Source organism: Branchiostoma belcheri, unplaced genomic scaffold (genome assembly GCF_001625305.1).
Source record: "Branchiostoma belcheri isolate BF01 breed outbred unplaced genomic scaffold, Haploidv18h27 scaffold5, whole genome shotgun sequence".
Taxonomy (NCBI): Eukaryota; Metazoa; Chordata; class Leptocardii; order Amphioxiformes; family Branchiostomatidae; genus Branchiostoma; species Branchiostoma belcheri.
The window spans coordinates 7,699,184-7,712,339 of record NW_017804131.1 but is presented as its reverse complement, the minus strand read 5'-3'; the positions used below and the strand labels follow the sequence as shown (position 1 = coordinate 7,712,339).

General features: G+C 38.4%; 1 protein-coding gene across 1 annotated transcript in view; it reads left to right on the top strand.

The window, feature by feature from the left end:
* Positions 1-10,432: 10,432 nt before the first annotated feature.
* LOC109480104 (rho guanine nucleotide exchange factor 10-like) overlaps positions 10,433-13,156 on the top strand; it is a 52,192-nt gene continuing 49,468 nt past the window's right edge. Inside the window, exons 1-2 of the mRNA XM_019782259.1 lie at positions 10,433-10,553; positions 11,698-12,983. Coding sequence (XP_019637818.1) covers positions 10,549-10,553; positions 11,698-12,983 — 1,291 coding nt within the window. The 5' untranslated portion in view covers positions 10,433-10,548. The remainder of the gene's footprint in view (positions 10,554-11,697; positions 12,984-13,156) is intronic.

The following is a 13,156-nucleotide window of genomic DNA, read 5'->3' as shown; positions in this document are numbered from 1 at the left end:
TTGATGAGATTATAAAAGGAGTGAACTTTATATACCACGCAAAACACGTGTAAACCACTGAAACTTAGCGAAAATATATCTTCTCGGAGATAACTAGCAACGTTACATCTAATCAAGGACGTTTTACAGACTTGTAGAATGTCCTTCATCTAATCAAGGAGCCGCTACGCCCAAACTTGAGCAAGACGTTATTATCTCCAAGCAGATCTTTCGGTGGACAGTATCAAATTCATTTATTGGCCAGCCTGTGTCCTTCAGTGGGCAAATGGATACAGGCTGGCCAATTTGACTTTCCCACACCGAAAGATCTGCTTGGAGATTAGCAAGACTTCCCGTCTTCAGGTCTCGTCCAGAGTTAGGTGAATCTACAACACTAAACATATCGGCCGTGCACGTGACGGTCCCTACATTTGTACCTCTGTACCTCTGTCATGCCTTACGTTCTTAAAATTTAATAAGACATTGACCATATCCATGCTCACCGAAGGAAAACATGTTGTTTTTGCCACGTTTCCTCTTCTTCCGCTCCAAATTCTCTGGACCTGGCCGATGACCTGATTTGTCGACACCTGTCACCATGGTAACGAGTGTTGGGTACCGTAAGCTTGGTTACATCATCAACGGTTGCAATTTCATAGCAGGAAGGATTTAGACTCCTGTCTGACCATACATATGAATGTATTTGAGTAAGAATTGACAGAGTAGACCATATGCGAAGGTAAACAATATGCATTTGCTTTGCAAATGTTACCTTTCTAGTTGAACATCAACGCCACTATCGCGTCCTCAATAGAAGGTATGTAAAGCATTGCAAGTCTGTCGGGGATATCTGTATTTGCTGGTGTGTATGGATTTACCTTTACTTTGAAGTAAAGCCGTCTCTATGATTGATGGAGCGTTTTAAATTTTCTCTCTTTCCATTTCCCCTTCAACTTATCTGTCTTCGGTTGTATTGATTTTAGCTCACGTAAACACAAGAAACTGTCGTACACATAAAGTAGCTTCCTGTGCGGACCTCAAGAGGGGCAGCGTTCGTTCGCTTGAGCACAGCGACTTCTTTTCGGGGAAATATTGAAATACCTTTATTGTAATTTGTACATTCATGCCACGACGGGCTAGGTACAGGTCAAGACTTAACATACACATTACAGATGTATGTAGAAAAGTGGAGACAAAAGATACACTACTTGCCTAAGACATACATAAGGAACATATAAGGGTACTATACTAGGCTAATACAAAGTGTTCTAGTTACTGAGCTAATACAGAGTGGTCAACTTCTTCTCGCTGTTTTGTACATATGGAAAATGTGGGAACAGATCATGTTTGTGATACAGGGTTTGTCTAGACGCATCAAAAATATAAATTTATCATTTGCACTTAGGTGTATGGGAACTTCTCTTTGATATGATTAAAAAGGACAGATCTTTCATTAGAATATAAAGTACGGTCTAAAATAAAGTGTTGTTCATCTTCTATTCTATTCAAGTTACAGTATTGACAGAGTCTATTCTGGATATTAGGTTATGAGGGACTTGGCCCTAATCTTCAAGCAGATCATACGGTGGCTAGGCATTGGCCTGAGGAGTAGCCAATGTATACTGCCTTGCCATCGTATGATCTGCTTGGAGATTACCTGCCTTGTTCGCGCGGAGAGCCGTAACCATAGTCTCCACCAGACTCCTTTGCAGGCTGAATAAATAGCAGAAATCGGCCTAAAAGGGGATATTATTGTCCAGACGAGTTTGCCGGCCACAGAGGTTCCAGTTTGTGTCTGTTTAAACCTCCTTGCTCTGGCGAGTCATATCCCCTTTTTCGATTTTTACTATTTATTCAGCCTGCAAAGGGGTCTGGTGGAGACTACTGTAACCCGTGGAAAAGACGTCACGAAGGAGGTGATCTTTCATGATCGGAAATAACCACGCAGTTACTTAAATACTAGTAGGTTTGAAAATTCATATACTCCACCGTTCAGTGCCCCCGCGACCTTAGCCAAGACAAGACAAGACAGAAGATTTTAGAAGATGTTAAAATGTTACTAGTATTGAAAAAGATATTCGAAGGCAATTTCGAGCAACAGATGTCGTCAAATAGCAACTTTAAGATGCCACTCAACAACCAAGCTTGAGTAAGGCAACTGTGAAATCAATCGACCTGACAATGGGGTCATCTAGCGGTTTAAAGTAGTCATTGCAGTTTGATAGTTTAAAATGCTGCAGAACAGACAGTGATTGATGCTTCACATGCATAACAAAAGCATCTGTAGTATTAATCATTTGTCGATGACCATTAGTCATAAAACAGCACCAATACATGGCAAGATCTATTTATTTTATGGTAGCTTTTATGGCAAAATCAAACAGGAATCGCAAAAATAGTTACTTGAATTAATTATAACATTGTCTGAATCCGCCCACGAAAATCCCATCTGGAAAAGACGTTAGAAAACATTACTAGTAACAGAAAAAGGGGCATAATATGTATTTATATAAGAATAAATTGGATACTTAGAATATAGTCATGTGATATTCCACCAAGTTTTTATTTAATTTTTTGTTTGTATTTCCGCTTCACTCTGTTGTAAAAAAATTAACATGCATAATATATGTTACCAAAACAAGGAGGTTAAAAATCTTGTATTCAACCTCCTCGATCCAACAGTTAAACAATAATTTTACCTAGAATTTTAGTTTCCAAATTTGCATTGTTGTCATGTGAAGAACCATGTAAAAAACATCGATGAACGTGGCAACACATTTTTATCTGAACTTATTTATTTATTTTTTTATCCTCAAACTTGTGAATAGAAGTGACGCGAAACAAAAGTTTGCCTTGCTCATGTGACGTGTCGCGGTCACATGACCTAACAAAGATGGCGGACCTTTATCGTGCAAAGTAGTGCAGAAGTGTAAGTATGTCTTTTCACCGCTCTTTTGTCGCTCGAGTGTGGCGTAGTTGTTGATCTAAGAGTACATTCTAGACGTGTGAGAAGATCTGGCACAAGTCTGAGGCAAACAAACTGTGTGTTTGACGGAATTTGTTGCGAAATCAGCGATGTGTGTTGAGCTAGCAGGGCCGGTTGTTCGACTACCACTGCGACTTGAACTAAATTTGTGTGTGGTCGTCTGTGCTGTGCAGTATGCCTTCGTCATATAATCCTCGCCAAATGGTTTTCTTTTCTTTCCCCTAAGATTTCTGAAGAATTTACATGATTTGTTTACTCAACCAGTGCTCAAGTGCTTCTCAAATGTTGCAAATTGTAATTGTAAGTCCTTGAATTTATTATCCTAACAACAACAACCGCTAAACTGTCAGAGAAAAACAACAAACGTACCGCCTCGCTGGTATAACTGGATTTTCTAAGGTCATACTTGTGTAAAATCATTTCTCACGAACGTTTGCGCTATTAAATAACGTCGAATATTACGCGTATTTTAATGATTAAAAAAGTTACAGGCAGAAATTTGGTAAAACATTCAGTGATGTTACTGTTGACAAATTATAGGTGTCATATAGCACCTTATTGTTACCTGGACAGCAATTATAGCTACATGGTTTGCATAGTCACTGATCTCTGGTTGACAGTGATTTGATTTTCTATCCCTTTGTCTTTGCTTTTCTCATGAAAATTTATGACATGAATTCCAATCAGTTTTCTTATTACATTTACATGCCAAATTCTTTACAAAACTAGTAAAAAAATTATATCAAGTTATCATTGGTAGAGAACCATTGGTAGAAGCATGCAAAAGATAATCATGATATGCTGGTGTTTAGGGTGCCAAGTTAAAAGTTAGATTTAAAAGTTAAATTTTACGACCTCTTGCGTCATTCAAAATTTGGTTACTTAACTTACTAGTACCCACATACTAGTAGTTTGACACTGACTGTACGTGTAGCCCTCTTAAACTTCAAAGGGCTTTGATACTAAACCAATTTGCAGATGAAAGTGTTGTTGTACTGTAAGTGATATAGATTTAGCCGCAAAAATTCAACTTGACTTTAGTTCAATCTCACTAATATCACACTAAGACCTACATGTATAAGACCGTTAACATCAAGTATTTATATAGAACAGAGTTTTTATAACGGTTAAAACAAACGTTGTACAGTGTGTAAACTTGACCTTTGGACATTGACATCCGCTTGCCGGAATTTGTCGGCACTTTATTTCATGTGGATGTTGTTTTCCAATCTATCCAACAAACACTGAAAACAACAAGCAAACTGCTCATTATGTATGCTGACTGACTTTTACTTATTCCCTTGAGGGTCTAATTAACGTCAAATTGCTTCCTGTCTGTCTAACCTTATAAAAAGATAATTTGCTGTAACTCAATTAAAAAGGTTCATGAGATGACAGTCTTTGTTTTGATAATACTAGGTTCATTAGTAGTTAGTACCCATATGCATTAAGAAGTGGTACCAAAATCCAGGAGACTATCAGTATTACATAGTACTGAAATTATGAAAAGTTTGGTATACATTTTTGAACAAGCTACAAACCCTGCAGTTCAATACCACAAACAGCTGAGCCACATTATAAGTGTTTGATTTTTAATATATTTACCTATCTAGGAGTAATATAGCCACATGTAGTATTATACCTGTTATCTTCTAAATCATAGTAAATGTATACGTTAATCATCAATGACCAGGATAATTATCAGTCCTTGGAATGAAGGGCTAATCCAGAGACTGAGTCACTGGGTTTTTATTTATTGGCACCCAGCCAGTATACATGCTCCAGTCTAGATCTGTCTTTCCTCACTGCTAGTCTGTGCAGTGTCCTATGGACATGTGGTAACTTAGGTTTTTACCCTGCTACTGATCTGGTTCACTTAGGAGTCAAAGAACTTCATAGGGGGATTGAAAGTTTCCTTTCTGAATTTGTTACAGTTCTCAAGAAAGTCTCTGATTGAAATTATGAGTACCTCATCAGCAGACCTCTTTTAGAACTGAATAATAATTGTTGACACCAGTCAAAATATTGGCAATATTTTATCCGAGGGCTTGGCCCGTCATACTATGGCCTACTATAGTATAGTATATTAGGTAACCCCCTAGCCAATTTTTAACTTACTATTTTTGCAGCAACTCACATGCACATTGCATGTATATCTTGAAAGAGAAATAGTGACTATACTAGTGTATAGTAATAATGTATCAATAGCTTCAGTCTATACCATGTACAATGTAAAGGTATCTTATCAGGGGAATATACATGACATTGTGTCTTTTTACGGAGCACAAATTTGAGATTTTAAGCTCCATTATGTCATCGCTGTAAAATGTCCCTCCCAAAAAAGTCAATGTCAGAACACTTGACCCATGGGAATTTTTAGCCCCTGTGGGACAAATGTCCAACTGTAGCCTGTATCAGTCCAACACAGGGTCATCTTACTGTGATTTACACAGTTACAAGTGCACTTGCTGGATTTGGGCATATGATACAATATATATGGTATGCTTTACATGTTGTACATAGCTTGCCAATTTTCGTTCAACATTTGCTGCTATTTGTGTATGACTGACAATTTTTTTTTTTGCACTGAGTTTTATTTATGCAATTATGATTTATTTCAAAGCTATATCTAAGCAAAAGACCTACATAATCATTGTCCTAAATCTATTTCAACTTTCAACATTTGATGTAGTATTTGTTTTTGCCAAATTGTCTTGTAGTGGGTAACATTTATGCGATTATGATTTGTTTCAAAGCTACATGTAACCTAAAGATTTACATTTTTTATTTCAATAATAATTACTTGTTTTTGCCTGGCAGATATTTTTATCCTGGGTAAGGCCACACCAATTTAATTTCTTGGTTAACGGATTCGCCCGCTTCATTTTTTTCTGATTTGCAAATAAAAATAAAAATTCAGAATCAACTGCAAAATGCTCATATTTTGCCCTGAACAGTTGAAAACAGTCCTTTTCATCCTAGTTGTTACAGTTATTCCATCTTTCAATGCAGTGGTATCATTAAAAGTTCAAAATTCATTGTTTAAATTTTGAACCAGCCTGGTGTGTTGACTTCATGACTCCTATCGTACCATTTTGGGCCATAATAGGATGCCTAGGGCTGTTTTTATTTCTATTTTTTTTTCGTCCCGCCCGCTCCATTATTTTTCTAGAAAAATCCGTTAACCAAGAAATTAAATTGGTGTGGCCTAATGTTCATGCGATTATGATTATTAGAAATCATGTAACCTAAGATGTAAATAATCTTAAGTTTATTCCTACGGTATTTCACATGCATGTGCATGGAAAATTCAGCACTAAGGCCACACCAATTTAATTTCTTGGTTAACGGATTTTTCTACAAAAATAATGGAGCGGGCGGGAAATAAAAACAGGCCTAGGCATCCTATTATGGCCCAAAATGGTACGATAGCAGCCATGAAGTCAACACACCAGGCTGGTTCAAAATTTTGACAATGAATTTTGAACTTTTAATGATACCACTGCATTGAAAGATGGAATAAATGTAACAACTAGGATGAAAAGGACTGTTTTCGACTGTTCAGGGCAAAATATGAGCATTTTGCAGTTGATTCTGAATTTTTATTTTCATTTGCAAATCAGAAAAAAATGAAGCGGGCGAATCCATTAACCAAGAAATTAAATTGGTGTGGCCTAAGATGTAATAATTTATATAAGTTTATTCCTACGGTAATCCACATGTATTTCCATGGAAAATTCAGCCTTTAGCCCAGTAGGAGAGATGTAGAAGAGGACATGGTATGTTTTACATTCCTGCTCAAGCTATCCCCAATTGAACCTTTGACCCCAAGTCTAGACTAGACCCAAACTATACATAGCAGTGTGAGCAACTGCTCGTGCCAAAATTGGAAGTGGCATGACTTTGCCCATGTTTCGCACGGTATTCAATCTGCCAACACTTAACAAAATATTGGTATAAAATCATAAGGAAGGATAATATGTCCAAGCAGATAGCTATAGGTAGAAGAAATTTTGGAATGATATCATGGACATAGGTCTGTTTTTCTGACAGCTGCTTTTGGTCCCAGCGCTCTGAAAAACTGGGAAGTCAGGAAATATTAAAATTGCTGGTGTGTAAAAATATAGTATACTTTGTATTGTCATTGAATTTTTGCTGGAAAATCATTTTTTGTTGTGATGAATATAACTTATATTCATCACAACAAAAAATGATTTCGAAACAATTATCTTATAAGATAATTGTTTCGAAATACACACAAGCATTATAATGTTACATGTATAGCCTCTTTAGAGCAAGCCCTTTTCATTCACATTACGAAAATTTACATGATCATGACTTTGTGAAATATCTATGTATGACCAGGGAGTTCTGTGAGTGCATAAAAAGTAATGGCCTAGAATTTGTTAACAAATTTTGAACCCTGTCAGACATGTTATATATGTTTTTATGTTGAAATTAGAGCTGTGATATGACATCTGTGAAATAGCTTTCCTGTGGAATTTGTCCCAGTGACTCTCACTCCTTGTTATAATGTCAATATTGACTTTGTTACCATAAACTACAAGAACTACAGGAGTGCAAGTATTTGTCACTATGTGCACATGAATATTCAGTTGAGTTCCAACCAAATGTGACAATGTAATTTAATTTTTCTACTCCTATGGCTTTGCAGTTTGCACATACATGTATTAGGCCACACCAATTTAATTTCTTGGTTAACGGATTTTTCTAGAAAAATAATGGAGTGGGTGGCCGAAAAAAAAAATAGGCCTAGGCATCCTATTATGGCTCCAAATGGTACGATAGGAGCCATGAAGTCAATACACCAGGCTGGTTCAAAATTCAAACAATGAATTTTTAATGATACCATTGCATTGAAAGATGGAATAACTGTAACAACCAGGAAGAAAAGGACTGTTTTCAACTGTTCAGAGCATTTTGCAGTTGATTCTGAATTTTTATTTTTATTTACGAATCAGTAAAAAACGAAGCGGGCGAATCCGTTAACCAAGAAATTAAATTGGTGTAGCCTTATAATCAATCATAAACTATCCTACTAATAATAGTACTATTCCCAGTATCACATTTGCACCAGTCGCAGCAAACATTTTGTCTCTGTTGATAGCAAATTATATTTTTCTGACATCAATCAGTCATTTAGTCATCCAGTTTGGTCTTGATTTCCTATTGATACCTGACATATATAAAGTAGGACTTTGAGGAAAAGAGTTACTTTGTGTACAATATATTCTGTCTAGACTGTTTTGTGTACCCTACTTCCAGGAGATTTGGGACACTGATTCTGTTTGTTACATGCATTCTTGACAAAGTACACTTGACCAGCAGTTTACAAGGGGTACAGACTAGACAAGGATTCAACTGGGGAGTCCTGTTATGGCCTAGTTCTTGCATGTCCAATTGATTTGAGGGATGGGGGTGGGGGGTCTGGTTTAGTTACATAGAAAAGTACAGTAGCCTAGTGTTAATCTCCAAGCAGATCTTTTGGTGGCCGTGGGGGTAAGACAGTATCAAATTGGCCTTGGGTGGGGAAATGGATACAGACTGGCCAATTTGATACTGTCTTATCCCCACCAAAAGATCTGCTTGGAGATTAGCCTAGTGTGTACTAGTAGTACTGTTAATCTTGAAATTTTAGTGATGAATTTATTTTTGGAAACTCAACTGATCATGACACTTTGAATATAGTTTTAAATTGTAGTATTGTTTTCAACTGTTAACTTCAAACACTGCAAATCCCTCCCTCTTGCTGCTACCACGAAATTAAGGTCCTGTGAAAATAAATGAATTTACAGTACTTAGTAAGACACTAACTTAGGTTTCTTTGGGAAGTTCGGCTATATGAGGTTCAGAGAGATGAGATTTGAGAAACAAGCACTTTTCCTTGCATTTACTATTTTGCATAAGGGCTTAGGCCACACCAATTTAATTTCTTGGTTAACAGATTCGCCGCTTCATTTTTTTCTGATTTGCAAAAAATAAAAAATAAAAATTCAGAATCAACTGCAAAATGCTCATATTTTGCCCTGAACAGTTGAAAACAGTCCTTTTCATCCTAGTTGTTACAGTCATTCCATCTTTCAATGCAGTGGTATCATTAAAAGTTCAAAATTCATTGTTACCTCCATGAAAAATGGAGGTATTGTTTTTGGCGGCGTCTGTCTGTGTGTCTGTGTGTCTGTGTGTCTGTGTGTGTGTGTGTCTGTGTGTGTTTCCGCAACTTTGTAGTCAGCATAACTTCATAACGCATTTATGGATTGTGATGATATTTGGTATGCTGATAAGTCTTAGGAAGACAAAGGTCAAGGTCAAATATGGGCCTCCTGGTGGATGACCTTGGTACTGCAGCAGAACTTCCGGTTTTTGTATCTTTTGTCCTGAACATGCTATGGTCTTCAATTTTTGGTGACAGATAGCTTTTCCTGTTAGGAATAAGTGGTGTGGGTTTGGTCCCCCTAGCAGCTTGTTCAGGAACTGCAGGGGACTTTCGGGCGAAATCTTTGAAAGCCAATAAGTCCAGATAGGAACAGCGTATTTTCATCATTTTTGGTGTGTAGGTATCTGACAGAGAGATGTACATAATTAACTGCAAATTATGCAAATGAGGACTTTATTTGCACAATTAATGAGGAAATTCTATAATTACAGTGTTTTACATTATAGAACTTTCATACATGTAATGTATGTAACCTATGGGAGATGGAACATCAACAGATACTAATTATGCAAATGATGACCTAATTTGCATAATTAATGCAAAAAATATATGACTTCTCAATGGTGAATGATGGGAATGTCTTACTTGGGACATCTTTAAGTTAATCAAAAGTTAACATCACGATGCATATATTATGTTAATGCAGAGGCCATTTGCATAATTAAAGAAGAAATTTACATTTACATATCAAGCCCATATTTCATGGAGGTATGAGATCTCGGAACTCTTGTTTAAATTTTGATCCAGCCTGGTGTGTTGACTTCATGGCTCCTATCGTACCATTTTGGGCCACAATAAGATGCCTAGGCCTGTTTTTATTTATATATTTTTTTTCGCCCGCCCGCTCCATTATTTTTCTAGAAAAATCCGTTAACCAAGAAATTAAATTGGTGTGGCCTAAGAGGAGACTTACAGTATTCCACTGTCAAGGTCAACTAAGACTGCATGCGCCAAGTCATATTGGCCTTGACACTGGAGAGTTAACCCATTGTACTTAAGATTAATCAAAGTCTTTCCACTGCTGCCTGTTAAAAGTATTCAGATGTATTGATTTCGTTGGCCAACATTTAAAAAAAATTACATCAATCAAATGAATGGGCCTGACCCTCTGTTAATACTATAAGATACATGATGACTTGTACAGAAGGTCTGAAGTTACAGCATAGATTGACTAATAACTAACACCTGTGAAATAAAACCAATGCAGTGCATCTCTAAGGACATCTTCCATCCTTCAGCAACTAGCAGGGACAGCTCTAGTCCACAACCACACAGCACCCTGTGACTGACACAGAAGCCAGAGATTCCTAGCTAATTTTGGCCAGTCGGGCCATACGTTTTCACTATGGGGTAAATGTGTTTGGGATTTTGGTGGAGAGTCCTTGCATGGCCTTGCATGTGGTAGACTAGACAGTGTCTTGAATGGTGCATCCTTCTAGCCTGGGTACCATCTAGATTTTCGCAACGCGTGATTTTTTCGAGCGTTGCATAGTGAAAATCCGGATGGTACCCAGGCTAGCATCCTTCTTGCTTGGGGACTTTAACCCGACTTACACATGGTCAAAAACCTGATATACGAAAACTGCACAGTGCGCATGCACACAAACGTACAAAGAAAGTGTACATCAAATTTTTCCTGCGAGTATCAGCGTGCTTTGACGTACGTCAAGAATGTTCCACGTGCGTTCAGATCGTAAGCCAGCCTTCGTGGTAACGTATGATCTGATTTCTGAATGTACATTCTGCACATTCATCAAAGCAGGCCAATTTACACGCAGGATAAATTTGACTTGCGCACTGGTTTCAAACACTGGCGTGTGCATTAAGTTAATGTGTACATCAGGTTTTGTCGGTGTATGTAAATCAGGGTTTTTAACCTTCTCCCTACTGAAGTAGCCTCCTGGCATGAAATTTGTATTGGTTCCAGGGTTAAGCAGCAGGAAGAAGGTTAAAGCATGTAGCATGCATGGCTCGCATGTTTTTCTTTTGAGATCTTGGTAGAAGATAGATTGAAACCAGTTCAAGGTGATGGTGAAGGGTTCCATAAGGCAAGGTATATCTAGATAAAGTCTCAAACTATCTGCAGGTGTGACCTAAGGCATAATCATATTGCTAAAGATGCTAACTAATATATAGATGTCACTTTTCAACACAACTTGATTAGAGGTGTTCTAAAAATCATTCTGATCATAGGATCGAAAGCAATTGTAGAAAAGTTGCCTTCCTCCCCTATATGAAAAAATTTGGGAGGATCCAGATCCCCCAAAAATTCATTACATGATCATAATTTTCTAGATCATAAATTCGCTTCATCTTTCTTTTAGGTGTAATGCCATCTGTAATTAGTATAAGCTTTGCCATTTAAAGTCAAAAGTGGTCCTAAAATTCTACCTTGAGGAAAGTATATAATTTGTATGTCACATGCATTTATAAATTATATGTAGTTAACACCACCCTAGTTGATCACCTTAGTTTACTTTGTTCAATATTTCAGACAAGAGGGGTCTAAAGAAGAACAAGACTACCAACAGGTCCTAACGGATGATGATGAGTTGGGCCAGGAGGTGGAGGGAACCTTTGACCTGGACGTGAAAAGAAGAACCACCATTCCTAACATCCTGCTCGCAGGGAACGCTACAAACACACCAGATGGGGACGACACTGAAGACATGAACGGAGCGACTAGTACTGCTGAAGAGAAAAGCGAGGAAGCCGTGTTGAGGCCGGATACCAAGAAAATCAGAGTCATGCCGTCAGGGGAAGAGAAAACCGACGCCAAGGATTCGGCAAAGAAGGAGGAAAAACACGTAAAGTATGCCGATGTAGACTTACCCCCTGGTAGTGATAAAAAAAGTGACAAGGACGACGTAACTGAATATACCGACGTTATTCCACATGGAAAGAAAGGGACGGGAAAGGAAGAGACGGAAAACGTAAAGGCAAGCGTAAACGGGTCCTCGTATGAAAATGTAACGCCCGCCGAAGTAGACAATAGTACGGGACAGAAGAGTAAGGAAGAGGGGAAAGGTTCTAGTCCAAATGCTGCTGAAAAAACGACGAAACAAAACGGAGATTCCAAAGGGGACGTGGAAGAGGATGACAAAGTCAGTTACGAGGACGTGATTCCGTCTGGTAGAGTTGGGGAAGAGTACGACGACGTTTTACCCACCGGAAAATCCGCAGGTCAGAAGACTACGGAAGATGATACGAAAGACAGGACTGGGGAAGATGAGATATACGAAAGTGAGTCCAAAAAACAAGCTACTTCGAAAGATATAGAAAAGGCAGTATCAGTAGAGCCTGCGAAAAGCAGTAGGAAAGCGTCAGACAATGATGAAGAATGCGCAGCGTTCTTCGATCCGTTAGAAGAGTTCGGGGACGGTGACGTCCCCGCTGCTGCAGCAGGGGATGCTGGGAACGGTAAGGCCGCCACGGAACAAGGTAAAATCCAGGAAGAGAGTCCACCAAAGACGGAGGGAACAAATGAAGCCCAAACGAATGAAAATCAGGACAACGCAAGTCAAGTGCATGACGTAATCCAAGGTCAAAATCACGATCAGCATGACCCAAATCAGCAATATGATCCGACTTACTATGGCCAGTATGATGCGAATCAAGGGTATGATTATGGTTACTATAGTCAAGGCTTCTATGAGGAGAACCAGCAGTATGATTACAGTCAGTACTATGGGACTGGGTACGAGGCTGATCAGGCACAGCAGGGACAGGGGTATGACTACACTTACAATCAGCAGCACTGGCAGCAGGGACAGTATCCAGGTAAGGCAACTGGAAGTATTGTTTCGGGTGGCCGAGTTGTGGGCTTGTGTTAGCCTCTACCAGGCTCCGCGGATCGCTGGAAAAATAGTAGAAATTGGCCGAAATAAAGGGATATAGTACACCAGAGAAGATCCAGCCGGCCATAGAAGCTCCAATTTGCGACCCACGGAGCA